At 39.5% G+C, this 23,288-nt stretch overlaps 2 protein-coding genes across 3 annotated transcripts in view; one reads left to right on the forward strand and one right to left on the reverse strand.

The window, feature by feature from the left end:
* The window catches only part of LOC131592265 (intraflagellar transport protein 56), a 50,526-nt gene extending 41,149 nt beyond the window's left edge, over positions 1-9,377 (reverse strand). Inside the window, exons 1-4 of one of the 2 annotated variants that reach the window (XM_058863667.1) lie at positions 9,173-9,377; positions 8,599-8,736; positions 8,174-8,266; positions 2,077-2,191 (exon numbers count right to left, since the gene is read on the reverse strand). In XM_058863667.1, the coding sequence (XP_058719650.1) occupies positions 2,077-2,191; positions 8,174-8,266; positions 8,599-8,736; positions 9,173-9,175 (349 nt within the window). In that variant the 5' untranslated portion in view covers positions 9,176-9,377. Of the gene's footprint in view, positions 1-2,076; positions 2,192-8,173; positions 8,267-8,598; positions 8,737-9,172 lie in introns of those variants that run through there. The other variant, XM_058863668.1, reaches the window with a different exon arrangement.
* An 11,312-nt stretch (positions 9,378-20,689) lies between these two features.
* LOC131592235 (guanylyl cyclase C-like) overlaps positions 20,690-23,288 on the forward strand; it is a 44,395-nt gene continuing 41,796 nt past the window's right edge. The window contains exons 1-3 of the mRNA XM_058863620.1: positions 20,690-20,900; positions 21,803-21,915; positions 23,115-23,182. Coding sequence (XP_058719603.1) covers positions 20,690-20,900; positions 21,803-21,915; positions 23,115-23,182 — 392 coding nt within the window. The remainder of the gene's footprint in view (positions 20,901-21,802; positions 21,916-23,114; positions 23,183-23,288) is intronic.

The following is a 23,288-nucleotide window of genomic DNA, read 5'->3' on the forward strand; positions in this document are numbered from 1 at the left end:
ACCTGCAGAGGTTTAACATAATGCAGCAATAAACAGCATGTACTATACAAGAATTCAGGCAAAATAATCCCAAATTAGTAATAGTAAGCAGCCCAATATTAACACTACCTATCATTTTTTCAGTGGTATTCAAGGCAGTTTGGATAAATGGTGCTTTTCTAGAGACTTTACCTGTTCAAAGGAAGTATTTTGCTCTTTCAAGATCTTTGCAAAACCATGGAAGAGAGCACAAGATTATATGGTCTCAGCTGTCAGCAATATATTGCAAGCAGCCACCACTGATGCAATCCTAAATTGATAAAAAAAACCTAAAAGAGCATCTGACTTAAGAAAAATAAAAAGGTTTAAACTCAATATAAGAATGATTGAAAGGGAGATATACCACACTTGGAAGCTTTCAGTGGAGAAAGGACAAGTGCTACAAATCCTCAGCTGTGACTGCTTCCTCACCAAGGTTAAGTAGCCAGAAATCAAGGATTACAGTACACATAAGAAAAGTTTAGCACTTCATTATAAAAACTGGCATGCTGTCCATCTTAAAGAATTACATGAAATGAAGAACTGAACTAATGTGACCACTCAGTTATTTTCTTATTTTCCTTCAGGTACACTGCCTCCCACCCTTGCTTTCTTAATATTCCTACTCTTGCCTCCAGCACCCAAATACCACTAACTGCACCCCTTCCTCTGCCACTCACCATACTACTATTAATTAATCTGAAGGGGCATGACAAACATTAACCTTCCCACTCCTCCAGCTCACAGTTAATAAATGTGCATGCCCAGCTGTGTATATGTCATCTCTAGAATGGATTACTGTAACTCACAAGACGTGAAGCTGGTGACAATGGCTCCAACTCGTACAGTATGCAGCTGCTTGCTTCCTCCATGCTATAGGTCACAGTGACACCTCAAAGCTCTATTGCCCGTTTATTTTTAGATTCACTTCAAGTCCTACGTTGCAATCTCCAAAGCTCAACTTTTTGGTACATTAAAGACTAAATTATTTGTAAATATTAGAAATTTACAAACCTCTTGAACAATACAAATCACAAAGCTTTGCATGAGATTTTTTACAACTGAAAATAAAAAAAACATTTCCAGTTGTGGGATTCAAGTGCAGCATGATCTTTACAGGGATTTTAAAGGGATATGGGAACCTAATTATTTTTAAAAAATGCTACAAAGCTGTCCTTTTGGAAGGCTCTCCTTTGCAGCAGAAGAAAGTACTTGATTATTTTCTTCCTACCCTGTTTTCAGCCCAAGACAAGAAGACTAATGAAAGAAAGGAGAAAATCATCCTTCAGTAAGAGTTTTCCCCTAAGAAGGCAAGAGTCATAAGTTGAGTGAGATATCATTACTACTAATTCTACTTAAAAAGCACTGAGATACTATGGTTATAGAAAACAATATAAATCACTAAGATACATAAAAAGTGATGGACAACAAAATTAAACTACAGAAACATTTTTAGGCAGTAAAAATTTCCCTGGAATCTAATTTCCATTCCTTCACTTTAAATGATCCCATGCATGTTCAGATTAAAGTAGAACTGTAATAATGTGACTATTGAGCTCCATGCCTTGAAGAATCAGGTACCTAACATGTGACTTACAAGGCAACGAGACCACCTACTAATTCACTCAAACTACGTAAACAGAGCTCTTGTCTTCATCAGGGAGAATGCTGAATTCTCTCAGATGCTTATTTTTTTATAATTTCACTGGCTTAATCTGCTTCATCTGTGCTGGCTGAGGGACACAGAATCAGTCAAAAGAAATGTAACCTTTTGTTGCTGATTGGCATATGCTGGGTTTTATATTTAAAATTGATAAGAGAAATTATTTTCCAGATGCTTCTGTTAGTTCCAGCTGCTCCATATGCCCAAGGTATTTTTAGGAAGGAAACTGCATCATAATTCTCCTGTTAAATGAAAGTTAAAATTAATTAGCCCCCAAACAAAATCCCAAACCCAAAAAACTTTGCTCAAAATCCTTTACTGCATACTTTGTCTGGAAATTACTTTAAGTGTTCAAATCAATAAGCAGTCTTTTCCAACAAAAGCATACATCTTACCTTTCAAAGCGGCTTGCTCTGCTTGTGTGTACATCCCCAGAAGGAAGTATGTACAGGCAAGGTTCACCCAAACATCTGGATTGCAAGTTGGTTGCTTGGTTAAAGCCTCATATTCCTGTAACAGAACAGAGGGTTGATGTTTAAAAAGTGAGTAATAACACATACTTGTATTAAATATCATTCCTTCTTCCACAATTTTACAATGTATCATTAAATTACTGGGATCAAACCATTACAGTCCTTACAACAAAACTATTATATTTTAAGCTATGTCCCTACTTTTTTGTTTACAGCAATATAACAGACCACAGGGACAAGCAGTGCCATAAATCATCACATATAAGTGCAATTCCTGTCAACATTGAAGTTACAGAGATATAAAACACACTTGTATTGTAAATATATTATTATAAAAATATTATTTACATATATAAGCCCCAATATATGTAAGTTATAAAGGCATCAATATAACCAGTTTCTGTTGCTAAGTTCTCCTCCAGTCAAAGCCTGGCAGCCATAAGCACCAGGGATATCTCTTTGTGAGCACTTACTGCTAAATGTATTTTTGTAAACCTGTAGGTGGTGTCTTAGTGTATAATAAACCTGTGAAAGTGTGTGTTAAGTCTGAGGTTATGCAATATAATAACATCAAGTGCAGGAAGAAAATTTTTTTGTACTACTAATAACTAAAATAAGTATTTTAAAATAGTGTTTAATTTTATCACATCCTCTTTTTAGTTCCTATTTTTGTGTATTTTTTATAATTGCATATTAGTAGAGTGGTACATGTATATAATTTATAAATGTATAGATATGTGTATATACATTGGGGGTGTGTACTCAAAAATTTTTTACTAATAGGGGTACAAAAAGCAAAATTAATTGGAGACCACTGCATTAAAATGCAAGCCTATAAATTGGTATTTGGCATATTCAAGATTTTCTTATAGAAGAAGATTAATAATTTGAAGTAAATATTAATAATCTGTTCCTAACTTTACCATTCCCCATTTTAAGATTTACAGCCAACAGCTATATAAAGGCACTAAATAATAAATTCTGATATTTTTTATACATCCACATTCATTACATATCCTTTAACTCTGCCACACAAACTGCTTCATTTCTTATTCTTTGTGAAAACAGCAAAAACTTAACAGATCAATCTTTCAATCTGCTTCTTTTAAACAAAAAAACTTTACAGCCACTTAACAATTATGGATGCTAAGGATAAGCATCTTTTGTCAGGGCAACAACAGGTACTAAAAACAGAGGCATGGAGACCTCTAAATGCCATTTTTTTCCTATGTCACAGCTCTGATAAATTTCAAGGAAGTACCATCCTTGGAATTCCCAATGGAAGTGCCTGCTGCTTGTGCTCCTGCTCTTCATCCAGCCATGGAGACAGGCAGTATAATGCAAAGCAGGCAGGGTCACATAAGGTTCTCACAAGACCTGCTGAAGGAATGTCATCCATGTACTCCACATCACTGCAAGCCGCTCATCCCTCCCAGCAAATCAGCCCCTTACTGACTCTGTACTTGTTCTCCAAACATGTGAATTGGAAGTCCCCTCTACATAGGGAAAGTTTAGCAGATTGAGACCCTGTGGGTGGGAGACTTCTTACCTCTGGGGAAAAGGACAGATATATATTTACAGCACGAGATAAAATAAGCCATGCCCAATAGAGCAGCAAATCCCAAGATCACAAACATCCTGGCAACAATAAGGTTAGCATTTGCAAGCATAATGAATTACTTTTTTGTTGCCAAATAAAAGTAAACTGCACTCTCAAACAGAGAAGATACTGGTAAGGAGCACCCTTAAAAGCCAGCTCAGTCTTGCTTGTATTTCAGGGACTAGCTGTCCAACAACATTTTCAATAAATAAATATTACATTATTATTAATTATTATAATTATTATTTATATTAATAACAATTATAATATTATTAAAATAATAACAATACTATTATTAATAATAACAATAATAATTTTTTAAAAGAAAACATTTACATAGGGGCCAACCTTTCCTACTGGGGCCAGCTTAATCTTGATGTAGGCCTGTCATGGAGCTCTGAGAGATAGGCCACTGCTGTTTATTGGGACCATCTGGAATCTTTCAAAATTCATTCAGATTAAATGCACCCAAAGGCCTCTTTTGACTTCAGGCAGCACAATTAGAAAAGACAAAGTGCATAAACACAAGTCATGTTCTGGCTTGGCCATTCAAAGCAAGCAATACATAGAATTTTCTAGCAGTACCAATGTGAATCTATGGAAACAGTAAATAAAAATTAGGACTATTAGTGCTCCTTATCCTATAGTTCTGAGCCATGTGCCTGGACTATGTGCTATTGCACTCTTCCTCACTGGAAGCCATTCAACATCAGTCTCCCAAAGACTACTTCACAAGAACTTTCCCCCCTCCTTCCCAAATAAACCAACAAACACAAAAAACACCTAAATACTCTCAAACCTGGCCTAAGAGCCAACCTGTGGCATACTTCTGCCATCCAGCTCCATTAACAACCCCTTGTTATTTTACTCTCTTCTTCCTCATGCCTCTATCACTAGACACAAGCAGTTTTCCTCAAAAGCAGGCTGCCAGGTTGATTGCCTACAACTATGGACACATACTGACAATGTGGAGGGCCAGCTCAATGCCCTTATTACTTGTCTGGATTCCCCAAGCCCATGAACACAGATGCTGAACAGCCAATAAACAAGCCAACACATAATGGCTGCTCCGCAGGTGCTCAAATGAGATACTTATTGTAACCTGGCTACAGTCATGATAGAAAGGCCTAGAGAACTCCCAGAACTAAAAAATCCACATGTCACTTTCTATCTTCAGCTGTCAGGAACAGGAGTGTACCTGTATTCTCACACTTCCCACAGAACTGCTCAAGCACAACCAGATACTGCTCATGGATGAACAATTACCTAGTACAGCTCTGCTCTTTCCATGATTTACTATTTGACTAAAATTACTCTGAGCCAAGCCGGCAGGAGGTCCTGTTCAGTGAAATGGTGGAATGGCTCCAACTTCTCTGCCAGGAGAAAGGTGGCAGATTGGAGAGACTGTCACTGGCTGTATGTAGGTTTAGGATTTTGACAGAAGTAGTGCACTGAAGGCTCTGGCCCAGGGATCATTCTTTGCTCTCATGTGTGCAGCTGATGGACCAAAATGGCATTACCATGTTCAGCAGCTGCACCATGCCAGCATCCTGTGTGCCTAGAGGGAGAGAGTACAGACTGCAAGTGTGAAACTTGTTCTTGAATCCAACCAAGAAGTGCATCTGCCTGTGTCAATTGTCTCATAAATTTTTTAAAATATACTTGTCTATATACATATCTATCTATCTATCTATCTATCTATCTATCTATCTATCTATCTATCTATCTATCTATCATCTATCTATATGTATACATATATAGATATATATAGATATATAGATACATAAAATAATAATAATAAACCCTCACTTTCTTAAGGCCCCAGCTGCTTCAATGTGTAAGACCAGGCAGCTCAGAAACAGAATAACTGGCCTAATGTTCTAGTTCTTTGGCGACACTGAGAAATTTTTCAGAAGATTTCAGATTAGAGCTATGAACAAATGGCAGTTGCTGCAGAAAGACAGATGGGTTTTTCCCCATTATGGATACTAGATGTGGGAGATTCCAGGAAACTAATTAGATGTCGCCATATTCTAGGGAAGCCTTGCTTGCCATATGATGCCAGGAAGACATAAGCTACTCCGTAAAAATAAGTTTATCCATGAAGGAAGCTAGTCAGTCTCCAAGAAAGAACTGCACCATGAAGAGTCAATCCCATTGCAATACCATTTGTAAACTGGGGTACAGCAGTAGGGACGATCCCACCAGACCAGTGTCAGTGGCATAACCTTTGAGAAAGGCAGCTGATGTTAAGGGAAACTGTGACCCTAGTGAGGCTGAGGTTAGTGCACTACCTAGAGGATACCTAACTGTTGTTGGGGTACCTGTGATAAGAAAATGTGAATTCTCTCACATGAATGTGACAGAAATTTTGCTTTCTGGAGCTGGACATCTGTGTGTTTCTCACTTCTTCCCCATTTCTCCCCATGGTGCATAATGGCCACCTCACCACAATTCCCAAGCTTCTCCAAAATTTGCTATGCAACCAACATGCTTGGCTCACTGTGAAAGTATCATCATTAATAAAAGCACTGAACAGTGTGATTTCTGAAGATCCTCATCAGGTACATGGAATACAAACCATGAACTATGAATATAGTGACACAGATTACGCGTTGTCACTTGCAGGAGCACACAGGAATGTAAATAATTTAGGTTGTGTGCAATGTCATTCCGGAGAATTCTGTAGAATCTTTGACCCATAGTATTTTATTTACAGTGCTTTTGGCACTCCCCAAAGAGTGCTCTAAGGTCTCAAGGATACAGATTATCAAGGAATTTGTCCTTGAGAATACAGTAACAACACCTCTGTAACATAGGAGATGAGATAACAACATTTTACATTTCAAAATGGAAGTTGGTAACTGAAAGGCAGTTCAGTCTCCATGGTGCAATCAGACCTACAGCCTTAGAAATTAAAACTAGAGTGTTCTGTCCCCGAAGAAACTAGGCTGAGATGCATAGGCTCATTTCCCACATTACCACAAAAGGATAAAACTATCAGGACTTACCTCTGTGTGAAAAATCAGTATTAAATCTGGAAAGACAAGCCCTATGGTCTCTCACTCAAAACATACACAAACAATCAAACTACAAATCACTCATACAAATCTTTTATTGTCCCTTCTTGGGCAGAAAAATGGGAAAAAGATACTATTTTGCAGTTTTCAAAAGCTTGAGTCAAGAGCATCACCTAGTGGTGAATCAAACACCACATGCAAAAACTAATTAGAAACATTTAAAAAAAGCAGTTGACTTTTCGTTGAAGGAAACATGTAAAATCTATTCTGGCTATAAAAGCATCTACTGGGAATTTAAAAAAATCAGAATTTATTTCAAAGAAGTTGCAAGTTATTTTTCATTTGTATATGAACACTTTTCTTCTTTTTATACTTTCACTCCCTACTAACATCTAATGCCTAGATGTAAATTAACTACAGTGAATGATTGTTGTATTCATAATATTTAAATTCCACAAGTCTAAACATGAATATTAATTTACCATGATGTCCTGTACTGCTATTCTATATTCTATACTGTGCATACTGTCAATTTGATTAACTGAGCATTTCTAATATCTCCAACAGATGTTTTCCTCCTCAATTTTTAAAGGGCAGAGTGCCTTGTGCCTTTCTTAAAACCTTTACAATTTTCACCTCATGTGTGCATCTTGTGCATGTGATCATTTATCTAAGAGAGAAAATATCATCATTGTTCTATAATCTATTTATTTTCTTTTTATTATCTTTTGTTAATACTTTAACATGTTTTTAATATTAATTCTGGGGAAAGAAAGTCCAAAGACTGCAAAACCTGCTATACTTCAGCTACACTTCACAGTGAAGAGACACAACAGAACTCTAAGAGACAAGCCTTAAAATGTACATATTTGAACAATTAACATATATTTTAGTGACTTAATGTTTTTAGAAAAAAAGACTGCTTCATTCAATTGAATTACCTAATACAATAAAATGCAAAGAAGAGTCATAAAGGATATTAAATGGTCACGGGCATCAACCCTTAAAGAAAGAATTTTTTCATACCTATCACAGATAAGCTACAAAATGAAGACAGAAACAATATTAAATCTGAAAAATGAAACAGTGGAAATCTAGCTGAAAAAATGGAATGATGGATTTAGGACATGAACTGACATTCAACAGAACAAATTAAGCTACTGAGCCTAGTATCAAGAAAGCAAGTACCTAACATTAAAAAAGTTCCATATTGAGAGGCAAAATACCTTTTTTTCCCAATCCAAACTGCTTTCCACAACATCTGCCTTATTACTGTACATTTGTACCTTAACTGGCTAGCAGGGCTGTTCCCTATTACAGACCATCTTCCTCCTGTTGTCATTGCTTTACCACAACGTCCCAATTTCCAACCTCGGGAAGCAGGATTTCCCCACCTTACCTCTAGAGCTCTCTTGTAGTCACCCAAATGAAATGCACAGTATCCGATCCAAAGGTTGCCATCCTCCTCCTCCTCACCCACGTGCTGTTTAAACTTTATAGAGAATAAAGAATGTAAGAATTTAGTCAGCTGCCACAGTTTCTGAAACCCCACTAATAACCAAAGCAATACTAGGCGATCATGTACCGCGGATGGTTTGACAGCTATGGATGCTACTGGGATGGAGCTGCTTTCACACTTTGGAGGGCAGGAGCAGGCAGCCCTCACAGGCCAAACCCAGCTCTGTGAAGTGGGGAGCAATAGATGCTGCTGCAGGGCCCCAGGAGAGCGAGAGGGTCACAAGGCAGGGGAAGGGGTGCTCTTGCCCCGCTGCCCTGAGGGCACAGGGATACTGCAATACCACTCTCCCAAGAGGAGCTCGTCACCTCCAGCAAGGCGATCGCGCCGGTGAAGTCTCTCTGGGCCAAGAGTTCTTCCAGCTGTGGCACCTCCTTTCCTTTTTTCCTCCGCCTGTCTCCCGGCGGCGGGGTACCCCCCACGGCCGGCTTGGCCCGCGAGAGCATCTGGGCAGAGAGCAAAGAGGAGCTGGGTCAGAGCGGGCCCTCCCTTGGCGGTGCCTCCCCCGTCGCGTCCCCTGCCCCGCCGCCCCTCACCATCCTGCGATCCCACACCGCCCCGCCGCCCCTCACCATCCTGCGATCCCACACCGCCCCTCACCATCCTGCGATCCCACACCGCCCCGCCGCCCCTCACCATCCTGCGATCCCACACCGCCCCTCACCATCCTGCGATCCCACACCGCCCCTCACCATCCTGCGATTCCACACCGCCCCGCCGCCCCTTACCATCCTGCGATCCCACACCGCTCCTCACCATCCTGCGATCCCACACCGCCCCTCACCATCCTGCGATCCCACACCGCCCCTCACCATCCTGCGATCCCACACCGCCCCGCTGTCCCTCACCATCCTGCGATCCCACACCGCCCCTGCCCCTCACCATCCTGCGGCCGGGCCCGGGCTGCGCGCTTCGCCGGCGGCGCCGTTGCCGAGGTAACGGCGGGACGGCGGAAGGCCGCGGGGAACAGGCGCCGGCTGACGACCGGGGCCGTCCCCAGGGTTCCGCCTCCCCTGCGGCGGACGGCGATCTCCGCGGCGGGCCCCTCGGTCAGAACCGCGCTGGTTCCTCCCACAAACCCCGTGGCGCTTCCTCTCCTCGCCTTTGGGCCTTGGCCTGAACATCCGGGTCCCGCCGTTGGGTTGCAACAGCATCACGGATTTGGGACAGAGTGGCTGGACAGCGGCCAGGTGGAAAAGGACCTGGGGTTGACAGCGGTTTAACATGAAACAGTGTGTGTCCAGGTGGCCAAGAAGGCCAATGGCATCCTGGTTTCTGCCAGATAAAATGTGGCCAGCCCCTGTGCACTAGTGAGGCCACATCTTGAACTGTGTGTCCACCTTTGAGCCCCTCACGACAAGAGCGACATTGAGGGGCTGAAGCTTGTCCAAAGGAGGGCAGCAGAGCTGCTGAGGGGTCTGGAGCGCAAGTCTAACTGTCCCAAAAGTTTTTTTTCACCCGGTGTTCAAGAGGCCAAACCACACACACAGTCAAGGTCTTTGATGTGTTTACAGTTCTGCATGGGCAGGGACGCTGGGTGGCAATTCCACAAAGCCAGCATGACAACTACCAAAACTTTCCATTGTTTATACATTTTAGCAAACAAATGCATTAAGGTGTATTGTCTACAAGTTACATAGTTCCCTCAATAATCAGTATTCTATCTTCTGTTGATTAATGATTATCTCACTTTTCATGCTGATTAGCTCACGTACTCAGTCTTCCTCTTCTGGGTCCATGGCCCTGAGTCAGTGGTCACAATTTACCCGCTGCCAATTACCTTTTACCCAACTGGAGCTGATTCAGCACAATTGCTGAGTTGTCTTCATTAGTTTCTTCCTTATCTTGGGGGTTCTGCCAAATGTCCTTGTGGCCTGTAAATTCTACATTCCTTGTGTCCACTGTCAGTGATACATCCTTATTCCCAAGCTTTGTTAACCTCCCTTTAGGTCTGAGATCTTGAAACATGTCAAGCTCTAAACTTTTGCAAAGCAGTTCTAACAACAACTAATTTGTCTAACACGTGGACATCACTTAGAGCTTGCTTGTTAGCTGCTCTCTGTTTCACAGATTAAATCTCTTTTGGATTAATCTTGAAAGTATACAAAGATCTAACATCAAAGAACATATTTTCTTAAGGAAATTTTTACATATTCCACATTTTGCAACATAATAATGAGTGGCTGAAGGAGCTGGTGGTGTGTAGCCTGGAGAAAAGGAGGCTTAGGTGAGATCTTACTGCTTTCTACACTTACCTGAAAGGCAGTTTTAGCAAGGTGAGGGTTGGCCTCTTCTCCCAAATGACAAGTGGAAACAGCTTCAAGTTACATGGTTGGAGGCTTAGATGGGGCATTAAGGAAAAATTCTTCACTGAAAGGGTGGTCAAGAATTGGAACAGGTTCCCCAGGGAAGTGGTGGAATCACTATCCCTGGAGTGTTCCAAAGACATGTAGATGTGGCACTTAGGGACATGGGGGACTGAGGACCTGCAGAGTTAGGTTGATGGCTGGACTCAATGACCATAGAGATTTTTCCCAGCCTTCTATGATTAGAAATGTCAGTGCAGAGAAATAAAACTACACTACTGCTGGCAACTCAACTAACTAAAAAACACATATCCTGGACAGGACTAATGAAGTATATGTATTTCTGCCTTTTTGCCTTCCTTGAGAAGAAATTTATTTTTCCACTTTATCAGGAAAAAAAATTCAGGTTTATTTTTTTTGGTGTGTGTGTTTGTTTTTTTTTGTATGAATAAATATATTCTGTCATATTCCAATCATCTGTAATATAGACTAGAAGCAGCTGTGTGCTGCTTCTTCAGAGTATGGTTTCCATATTCACTGTGTCCCAATCACTTCAAGACGGCTTGACCTAGGAATGATACACCCAGCTTGCAACCCTGAGATATTGCTCTGCAACCAGGGGCCATTGGAGCACAGCAGCACCATGATAGTGTCTCTTGTTGATGAATGCGCTTTCATACCACAGGCCACAAAGAGGGAAGGCAGATAATGCACTCTCCCACAAAGGAGAAGTGCACTTCTCCCACTTTCTCTGCAAGAAATTAATTTTTAATTACTTAGTCAAAGTGATAAAGAATGTTTGCCAGTGATTTAGTCTGCTTTTATAGCTCCTCTCTATGATGTAAGGTATTATTTCTGTCAGGAGAAAATTAATTTCCATAAATAATTCTGAAAATATTTGCCGTTTCAGGGATTTGATTTCATATGGTCAAGCAGATAGCACAATTAGGCAAAATTATTTTATTTTTTTAAAGAAAAAGTAACTGAAAATTTAATTTTACTACATTGGTTTCTTCTGGGTTTTTTGCAGAGATTCTTTTGTGGATCCTGTTGTTGTAAGGATCAATATAAACACAGCTAAAATACTGACTCAAATGAAAGAAAGCTCTCGGCTGCTCCACTGGTTTCTTCCATTTCCAACTGGCTCCTAAATTTATATGTGGTGGATCCAAAGCTGGGGAATGCACAAGAGCTAACAGATGCACAGTGCTAGTGGGCTGTGCTGTGCCCTGAAGACAGTGTCAACTGTGATAAAAAGTAATAGCAGCATCAAACTGACCAAAATATTTTTAGCAAGTCTGGCGTAGAAATTTTTACTAAGATGCAATACATAGTAGGTGGAGATGTTATAGTTTTTCCTCATAAGATGACAATTCATAAATTAAAGACAAGTCAAGAAGTTTGTCTACTCTAGAATAATACCGGACAACTGCTGCAGTTCTTACCTTCATTATTCTATTAGCCAGTGCCATTATCCTTAGTCTGTGAGCTGAAAAATGATTAATGCTCATGCTTATTTCCGCACAGAATTGCTGGGAGAATGGGAATTTACTTACACTAATGGCAGCAAAATGGAAATCATGCACCCATGACTAAACAACAAAATAATTAGCAGAGGGTGCAATGAATGTTTAAATAAAAAATCAGAGACTGGAAAGTGAGGTCTAAGAAAAGGAGAGGAAGGAGGGGAAGGAAATAAAAAAAAAAAAAGGAGAAAAAGCAAAAGCAAGAAGTGGAAAAAAAAATCATCATTATATAAACTAAAGCAAGAGGTTAGGACATGACCTTTGCATCAGCAACAATCATGTGCTCCAATTTCCACAATATCTTGGTAAGATCATGTTCTTCCAGTAATGATGCTTCACCATGTTCTGCGTCTTGTACCTTTGAAAATGCACCTGACAACATCTGACATCTCAAGATAAATGGTACACAGAAGTGAGAGCAATGAAATGCTCCCCTGCTACAGCTACAAAGGCAATCCTTTGAGATGAGAAAATGGAAAATGATCCCTTTAAAAGCAAGGAACTTGAACAATACTTGCTTCTTTTTTTATGGCGTCAGCAACTTCTGAGTCTTAATCTACCCTGGATAGACCACCCATGATGAGAGAAGCTGAAACACATAAGTTGTTGTATCATGTGCACCTTTAATGCTTTTCTTCAGTCTCTATTACACAGCTCAGGAAGGCAAACAACAGCCATGTCAGTTAAAGACCTCCAAATGGTGACATGAAAATTGATGATTTTTATCTTTATTTGGGAGGGGAAAACTTTAGTTTTCACTCACGTTTATGTCTCTGATTTTTATGGGTCTATGGGAAATGCACCTTCAGAACTTTTCTGATATTTCCAGTATGCACCTCACATCAAGATTCAGTCAAGTTAAGAAAAAAGCTGTCCTTGTATTCAACTTTAGCATTACATTTAGGTAAGTTTTTAGAAGTTTATGTATGTAGAACTGAAGGAGGGGAGGCAAGACAATCCACTCACTGGTCCATTATGAGTCAGTGTCAGAACATTGCATGAAAATGCAATGTATGGTTAGCTGTGTCTGCACAAACTTATCCAAGCCAGAAAGCCACATCACTGCAGGTGCTATGTCCCAAAGAAAGCAGTTGTACTGGTTCAGGACATGTGCTGATATAGTTGCAGAGTGTTCCACTGCCACCTGGATTTACAGGATCAAGTGTGCACTAGCTGGAAAATCTCCTAACTCTGTCCCAGCATATAGTATAAACATGTGTAATGTTTAATAGAAAGAGTTTAAGGAAACTGAAGTATATGTCCAAGACATAAATTATTACACACTCAAGCCGTTTACCTTTGTAAAGATAAACAGAACAGGTGTTTGCCCATTAAGGATAGCTTACATTGTCTCTTGTCAGAGGTGTATCCTGCTGAGCATGTTACAGAGGCAAACTACTGAAAAGGTAAATGTATTCTGTCACTCTGGAAACAAAGTCATTTAGAGAAAGAAAAGAGTAGTTAAGAGGAAAGAGTACCTACTATTTATTTTTGTAGTATACAAGTTAGGTGGATAAATAATATTCACATAAAAATGTGTATGTGTTGGGAAAGGGTTAACAGGAAGAAGACTCTCTTAATTGAGCTAGATGTTTATGACACATCACATATTTAGCTTTGTCTTCTAGTATGTGGAAACATAATAGATCAGTAGGAAGATGGGGCCACCACCCAAGCTGTCGGTAATGTGATGCAATTCCACTTTTCTTATCCTTGTCTGTAGTGCTCCTCTTACTAGGTTGGTAACTTCTGATGAGAACAGTCAGTGCTTTGCAGTGTAATTTCATTCTAATCTGTGCCAGCAACTAAATTATGGCAGCAATCTGAACTCTCAATAACCCATGGGAATGGCTGTGTTATCATGCTGTACTATCAGGATCATGCATCACATGACCCACATGTTTTTATGTTGGTTTACAGGCTTAATCAGTTGCTGGTTCCAAACAATAGTGTTTTCAAAATCTTTCTTTATGTTCTTTTGTAGTAAATGAGAAAGGAAAAAAGATCACTTCTGAAAAGTCAATATAGCTGCTATGCAGCTGCTATACATCTAGTACACATGCTGTACATGTATACTAGATCTATGTATACAGCTGCTGTATATGTATACAGCTAAATTCATAATTATTGACATTACTGTCTTCTAAGTCTAGAGAGTAGAAGTGTTGTAAAAAGTGTTGTAAAAATAATTTAAAAGATGGGAAAACATTATTTCATTTCCCTGGTCTCCTCTCTAATATTGAAAGTTAAAGAAGATATCTTTATACTCTCCAGTTGAAACCAGTAAATTGCTGACATTAAATAAACACAGATATTACATTGCTATATTTTTTCTATTCTGTCTGTAACCACATCTGTGATTCCAACCTCTAACAAAATTGAGAAAAGGGAAACTGAAATATTTCTGGTTTATTTTTCTTCAATCTAACTTTTGAAATCTTTTTAAAGGCAGGGTAAAAGCTGTTTAAGCCCCAGACAATCAATATAATTTGGAAGCAGACTTAGTAATAGTGGGTAGAACTTGAAAACAACGTGGATGTTTTTCAGCATTTATCCTGTTGGCTAAATATGATCAACTATACAACATATAATGTCTCATGCATATTTGTTACTAAAAATTCTGTATTTTATGGAAGCAATGTTAAGAGCCTTGCTTATTCAAAAACACAGAGATGATAGGAAATTTTTTTTTAGAATTAGTGGGAATTAACAACATAAATGTATTTATTTTTATTTTTATTTAGAATCTTTTCAGATTTTTTGTCTCTCCCTTTTTCACATTTCTCAGTTCTGCAATACTGGAGACTTGCAGCATCTCTTTTATTTTAATGGAACTTCATATTCTTGTGTACTGTCAAAGTTCCTAGCTCTGGAGAAAATAAAAAAGTAATGTACAACTGTGAAAAACATAAGCTGATTGCAACAATTGTAATTAAATGACTGTCATGGGGTTAGTTTACTTTTAAGGAAGTTAAAGTTGCTGGGGACTCCTGGGAGTCTTTTCTCCTGACCAATTATCGGTCATTGCTGAGAATTGACAGCAGTTTTAGCCATTGAAAAGTAAAATCAACTTGTGAACCCCACCTTAAAGTGTACAACCAGAAGTCTGTGGTGTTCTTTGTTTCCTGACTGTGAAGGGTGGCGGAGCTCCGGCTGGCCTCCGGTTCCCTGCCCAGGCCATGCGGCCGGGCGGGGGCCGGGCCGGGCCCGCCGCATCTCTCGTCTCCCGGCCGGGAGATGAGGCTTGCCCCGGGCCAGGTCGGGCTGGGCCGGGCTCGGCCCGATCTCTGGTTCAGCTAGAGGGTTTGCTGTAACTACATTCACTAGAAAACTGCCGAGTGAAGAAGGAAAGGAGCTCTGAGCCTGCAGCAAGCAGAGACGGAGACCACGCTCTCTAAAAGCAGCTATGAGGAACTTTCCATCGCAGACGGCTCCAGCTCCTGTTCAGCAGAAATCACCGAACTATCTACAAAAGCTTGGGCAAGATTTTAACTCTTTCTTATCCAGATGAGACTTGCGGATTAATCTTTTCATCCAGAGAGAGAAAAGGAGAATGATCAACATGAAAAGAGACTTTATAAACTACTAGTGGCAAGAAAGAAAAGAAACTTCAAGAAAGGTAGAGAATTAAGAAGATGCTTTAATTAAGCTGAAATATCTTTCTGTTAAAACTATGGAGATGGACAATGAAGTCCTGAAAAGAACTCCTTTAATTCATGATAGAGTATGAGGAGGAATAGAGTGTTCAAAGTGTAAATTTGAGTAAAAAGTAGAGTAATTGTGGTATAGTGAAGTGCTGGGAGATTTGAAGCCTTGAGAGGCAATGAGAAAACTGTTTTCTAGTGAAGCGCATAGAAACAGATAAAAAATACTGTTTGCCTTTGACTAACTTATCCTTAAAAATGCTATCCTCAAACTCATGGCCCATAACACATTTCAGAATGATGTGGAATGGGAGGGGTGGGCTTTGATAACGGCAGCTCTGAGCAGCTGATATCAGAGAAACGAGAAACTATAACAAAAATAGTTTTCTTGTGAAAAACTCCATAAATTAACAGAAAGGAACTTCTGTTTCTTTACAGAAACTGATGGAAAGACTATAAAGAGAATTAAGATTATTTAAACCATCAAAATTATGAAGTTTTTGTCTCTGTTGTCATGTGAACAAAAGAATAGTGAGCAGTGAGAAATGAAAAGGTTTTTTTAAAAGTTTATTCTGGTGTTCTTATCCTTGTAGTTTGTCAATAAACTTTCTTTACTCCTTTTAAGTTTTATGCCTGGTTTGCTCTTATTTTAATCCATATCTCACAGCAAGAGATAAATAATTCTTTTTTCCCCTTTTTGTTAATTACTGGTTCAAAACCACGACAATGACACCGAGAAATAATTGTACCAACTATTCAGGGAAAAATTACATTTTAAAGGACACTGTCAAAATATGTTATTCTGCAAAACAAGATGATTGTATCACAATGCATGTTTCTTTACAAACTAGTGGCTTGAAAAATGCTACCTTGGTTGTCTTTGGTCACCAAAGAAATTGAAGACAAGCTGACAATATGTTTGTGTTATTTTCAAGCTTATTAGGATTATTGTTACCAACTACCACAAGTAGCAGTTTGACTGACTACAGGCACTCGATACCTTCACCTAATTCTTTGGCTCTTCTGAGATTGCAATTTTCATTCCATATATTCTCTCTATTTTCTCCTCTATGAGTGGTCAAATAGAAATAATGTTTGGTAACTAAGGAAAAAATAAATTAGGCTGCATGCCAGTAATAAGATTCTAAAATGTAGTGTGGTAAAGATGTTGGAGATAGTGAATCATTCAGTTGCAATACATTATGAGCTGATAGGCAAAGGGACTCTGTGGTGCCCAGACTGGCCCATCATTCACATTTTCAGGACTTTCAGACTCTGCACAACAAAAGAGAAGCCACTGAAATGAGGAAAACCCTGTCACATGCAGCGTTAAAAAAAATGAGTGGAAAATGTTCTATAGACCATAATCTTTCATAGGCTGAGAGAGGAACAAGTTTTTGGAATTTTTTTCTTTTGTTTTTCTCTGGCTGTCCTTGAGTTTTCCAGAAAACTGAGAGAACTTCTCAGAGTAGTTTTAAATCAGGAAGTCAGTGCTGATTATCAGTTGCAAATACACACTATAATATCTTGTTGTTTATTATCCAGTAAATCCTAGGGCAGAACAAATACAGTGCTTTAAAGTGCAGTAGAACCAGGCACTAAAAGTCACTTTCCACTAAAACCAATGATACAGTTCTCTGGTGAATTAATTTGAGATGGTATTTCTAATCTAACACTGAATATAAGAATACCTACAGAGAGCTATTATGGTGTTTTGTAGTTATGCAGTATATGGACAGGTAATGGTGGTGGTGAGGAACTGAATTTTTTCTTCAGACAAATAAATACAGGGCCTGACAGAATCTGAATCATCCCTGTGCTGCTGAATAACCTCCATGAGCTGTTAATCTTACTCAGATTACAAAAATGTGGATCTCAAGCTGATGTTCACCTAAGAACTGACTTCTTGGATAGACCCTTGCAGGTAGTGCAGGTATGTAATGCTGAGATCTTTTTTACCTTTCTGCCAAGATTATAGCAGTAGCTGATGCCTAGAATCCACAGCTTAAAAGAATGCACTGGGGATGTCAGATGCCATTTTTTATCACTTTATTCCTTAGACAGTGTTTAAATCTCAGCACTTTTAGGAGGGAATAAATAGTTCTAGAAGATGTGCTTTAAAGATGTTTTGTGGGTTGTCAGGAGAGGTTACCTTAGGCAGGATATTGCTCGTGTTTGAATTTCTTGCTCTGTTTCTCCACTCATGAGAGACATTCTTTCAGTGGAAGGCAGGGTTATTTGCATTTGCCTTCAGGATGCTTCCATTACCATTAGTTCTGTTGTAAACCAGTATTTCTAGTTAAAGCTGCAGTCACCTACAGGAGTCAAAAAGCTTTCTTTTTCCCTCCAACACATAATCTGTCTTCTGAGTTTTTGAACTGGATCCTTCACAGACTAATCTTGCTGTCTGGTTTGTATTACTGTTAACCCCTTGGATTTTGTAAAGTGCTAGACTGGACATTTTTAGTGGCTTAGCTGTGTTCTGCAGCCAGAACACTATGAATGGACTGGCATTTGTGTGTCATCTCTTGTATTCCTCAGTGGTAACAATGCCTTAAGCAGAGGCAGCAACAAGGACAAACTTAAAGAAGCTTTTGCTTTTGCTTGTGGCAAGCCTATCAAATACATCTGACTCATTAATTTACTTTTTCTTCACTCCACCCTCATGAACATCTACAGAATCAGTAACTGTCATATTTACAGTGCAATGACACAGCTTTTCTTTCTCTCTCTTATGCCAGATGTTACTGATCAGTCTGCCAGGAAACTGTGTTTGATGTCGAAGGCCCCAAGGTACAAGGGAAAGTGTGGTGTTTGGCAGGTGTCATGGAGAGCTTGTTTCATCCTAGCTGCTGCCTCCTGCCACACTCCCTGCTGCTCCACGTCACCAGATTCTTCCATTATGGGAATTCATTGAGAGACTACACACACACCAGGCAATTAAAAAATTGAGAAGTCAGCAATTAATTTACATCATATTCTGGCTGGGGCTGTGGCATTGCGATGGGGTAGGACTAGGGAGAGAGTAAAAAGAAATTCTGTGATAAGGCTATAGTTTATTTTACTTTTTGTTTTTAAAGGACAGTTTTAAGCTGCTAAGAAAACCAAATGAATACATTAATAGATACAAAGCCAGGGAGACCTCAGTGTCATTACATACTCCCTGTGTGATCAGCTGTGTAAAATACTCAGTTCTAGTTGCATTATCCATACTGATTATTTCTCCCAGATAGGCTAAGAAGAATATAAAAATGCAAATCCTGCTCTGCTGAAGTTAATGATAAATCTCTTATTGACTTATATGGGATAAGTTTCAAGGACATTGGAAATACCTATAAAATGAGCCAATGATGAGCAGATGATCTCCATATGAAAAGCTGTGTTCCGTTCTCAATCTGTGGCTCTAGCCAACCATAGTCCACATGTTTACATGATAGACTGCTAATTTGTATTATTAATTACAAATGCTAGATTAAATATGCAGAGATGTTTATGGACTACTTTTAAATGCTGGGTCATGGTCTTCTCTGGGTATTAGAAAGATTCAAGCAATAGTAATTAATTATTAAAATAGAATTATATAAAAAGGTCTGTGCAAATATATCTGAGGTGTATTCCATACCTTCTATATGTAGGCTTTGAAAGAAGCCATGAAATTGTAGTCTTGTTTTATACTACAAGCCCTGTAACTTACATAGTTTCTGATTATTTTCATTATTTGTCTTAAAATTATTTCAGGAAGGTAATAAAAGTGAACTTTTATTTATTATCTGACAGCCTCTGACAGTGTAGGTTTCAGTAGAAAAACAGAAGCTGTTGTATGTATGCATAAACACCCCATATTCAGCAAAAGCACACTCTATACATAATTTAAATTTGTTTTCTTTGTGTCCGGAGTGCCTAGAGTTTTCCACAAGGCTTGTGGGGTGTTTTTTGTTTGTTTATTTGTTGTTTGTTGATGTTTTGTGGAGTTTTTTAGTGATGCCATTTAAAATTTAGCTTTGGTCCTGCAGGTCTGAGAGACCTTCAGTTCTGCTAATCCTTACCTGATGCAAGAGGTTCATCACATAAAATTTGATTATCTAGGGCCCCCATTTGAGGAGGTGGGAATGGGTGATGGGAGCTGTGCTGGCTGGGAGCAGATGGGAGCAGACCTGTCTGGGGCAGACCCAGGGTGCTTTGGTGCACAATGCTGGGCGAGAATGAGTGGCCAAGCCTCTTACAGAGTCTGTAAGAGGAAAGAAAGGCTTTGGTCTGAAGCACTCTAAGTGGGACATTTTTGTCGGCACAAAAGGTTATAACTGTTATAACTATAGCACTGTTATAAGCTAAAGGAATGAAACTGGTAACTTATCACTGAAGAAAATACACCCTCAATTTATGAGCTAAATCAGCAGAGATGGTGTGGCAGTGTAATCAAGAGATGTAAGGCAATGCAAACATGAAGGAAGTAACCATCTGGTTTCCTCTAGGCTTTAACTGACCTTATATTTTATTTCCATTTTGAAGAGTTGTATTTATGGTTTATTTGTCTCCTCCCCTTTCTTCTCTCGGCATATGCCTGTGATGAAGAGTCAGTGCACTTATCAGGCAAGGTTTCTGGTAATGTTTCGGTTTATAGCCTCAACCTTTCCATGAGCAAACATTCTCAGCAACCTTTAGCCTCTCTCTTTTCCTGAGTTTTGCTGCTGCTAGTTTTTCACCTTGAAGTGCCACCTAGTACACTGGAGGCACGGGCAGAGGTGAAGGAAGGCAGGGAAGGGGATAGGGAAGTGCGTGAAGAGAAGCCTGTCTTTGAATCTACAGAGTGGAAATCTTTCTTTCTATCCAGGAACAAAATCAATGTAGAGTATCTGAAAGAAAGAGAGTTAGAAGACAAAAAGAAATGGGAGAGCAAACACAGTGGGTCTAAACTGAGCAATGATGAAGCAACTGGTATTGGTGCTGGCCATTTGGCCTTTGTTTTCCTCACTGCAGCTGCTGAAGCAAGTGGGTTCAAATCGGTGTAGCAACAACAGTTACGCGATCAATGTGATGCTCATGAACTACTCGGATTTCCCATCAAATACTGATAGTTTGAAGTTAGCTGTGAAGCAAGCCTTGGAAAGGGTACGGAAGGAATTCCAGATGACAGGTAAGCCAATGGGTGTTGGTTACCCCTTTCTTCATGTGATTTCTTGTCACACTTTGTGTCACAGTTTTATACTTATCTGACCTTTAACAAGGTGTTTCTCAGGCTTCTTTCTTGCCCATCTTTTGTAGATCTTATGGAAATAATTACCTCTTTGTATACATAGAAGTAGGCAGAATTATATATGTTTTCATGGTGTTTGGGCAGACTCTTCCTGCATGCGTCTCTGGAGATGTTCAGCTGGGTTTGGTAACATGGAAGTTACTGAACTAGGTCAGACAGGACCAGTGATTCACCTAGTGTAGTAATTGGGTTGCCCTTGCTTCCTCTCCTGACTGGTTTAGCCTCTACTTTCTGAAAATAATTTTCCTCTTGACCCTATCTGTTGATCACATTATCACTAGAGAATCTGCAGCCCATATTTTCCTTCATTTTGAATCACGTTGCTTTTATTTATTTTGATATCTTACCTCTTCTTTCAACATCATCAGTCTATTCTCTATAATATCATGGGGAAAAGAGATTCCAAGGAAATAATTAAATAAATATTATCTATTCCCTATCTGCCCTCGAGTTTAAGGATTTTGTCCAGTTTTATTGGATAGTGGATTCTCAATTTCTTCTTACAGAGCCTTAAAAAATTTGTCTAATCATGGCCAACACTAGAAGTACTTTTTACTGGAAGTACTAACACGCAACAGAAGTCAGCAGTCCACATTGGAGTGGACTTCACAATCACTTCCATGGTCATGGGGGTTAGGTTGTAGGTAGACTTTGTGGAAGCAGAGAGACCTCATAGTGTAAGACTGCTCAGACCTGTGTCAGAAGGAGAGGGATAATAGCATATTAGGATTAGTGGTTACCTGAAATTAATGATGCTCTTTGTTTTTACATTTGTGTTACAGGAGAAAATGTTACAGTGGATGCCATCTTCCACCCCTTTACTTCATCACTCTATGTCTCACAAGGCTGCCGTACTAGCACCTGTGAAGGTGTGGAGCTCATCAAAAGCATTTATGTGAGTAGCAGACTTCTTTCCTTCTGCCTGGCTGTGCATGTGTGTCTCTGTCTTTCCTTCTTAACCTTTAATCCTGCTATTCAGTTTCAAAGAAATTTGACAGGGAAGTGAAGTTTTCAAAGAGAAGATGTTCCTGTATGTTTTGTGAAAAGAAGTAGGCAAATACTGGAGAAAGATTCTATGAACACTTCCCAGAGACTGCCTTCAACTTCTGGCTCCTCTTCCTATGCTTAAATTGTCCTCCTTTTTATATCTGCACAACTCTTCGTGTGGTCAGAGAGCCAAAGCAATCCATTAAAAAAACCCCAAATAACAACTAAAAAAACCAAACCAACAACTCGAATACTCAAAACAGCCCAAGTAGAGCAAAAAGATCCATTTCCAACTGGATCAGATCCTGATCTGGTTCACCATCAGTTTACACAATACACAGAAGAGAGAGCTGTGGTGAGGATGGGGACATGTGGGCAGAGAAATCATTAGGCTGGCACTGTTACAAATGAAATGCTTATGGAACTATGCCCAAAGGGCAAAGATGAAATTCTTGCTTCTCACTAGAAATCACAGAAGTCATGTGAGAGAAACTAAATGAGTACTTTAATATGAGGAAAAGCTTCAGTTAAAATCTGTGCATTACAAGAAGCCATGCTTCTGAAGATTTTCACATCTCTGAGTTAAACTTGGTCAATCCAATGAGAATTTTCAATTCTACTGATCTATGACCATGCTCTAGTCTTTGCGAAGAAATTATCCCTCATGACCCACAAAGATACAGGTCAGGCCTCATTTGATAGTCATGGAAGGATTTTTAGAAATACTAGTTTCATATGCTCTTAACTAATAACTTTTCTGATACACAGGACCTTGTAATACCAACCACCCTGTCTTCTGCAAATGCAAACTCTTCTGGGGTGTGTAATTTCAAATGTGCAACTATAACAGTATTTTAATCCTTACTTGCTGTCTGTGTCTTAACAAATGTCGTAATTTATCATTTTTTTTGGCTTTCTGTGATTTTTTCCTCCTCCCCTTTATGTTTGCTCTTTTAAAGTTTCTGTAGCTCCTTTCCTACTCTTCTCTTGCTTTTGCTAGGTAAATTCTGTGACTCCCCATATGCTACAATTTTCTTCATTCTCCCATCCACCTCTCTCTGCCAGTCTTCTGCTTTATCCCAACTGACCCTTTTTGATCCCTTGCAGGATAATGGCACACTCGGCTGTGCTGTCATAGGACCTGCTTGCACTTACGCCACCTACCAAATGGTCTCGTAAGTACCAGTTCTTCCCCCTTATATTGTGGTGTTAAAGATGTCAGCTGCTGAATGAAGTTGTTTTGTGAACAACAAACCTGCAGAGACATTGGTGTTTAGAGTA

This window comes from Poecile atricapillus, chromosome W (genome assembly GCF_030490865.1).
Source record: "Poecile atricapillus isolate bPoeAtr1 chromosome W, bPoeAtr1.hap1, whole genome shotgun sequence".
NCBI lineage: Eukaryota > Metazoa > Chordata > Aves > Passeriformes > Paridae > Poecile > Poecile atricapillus.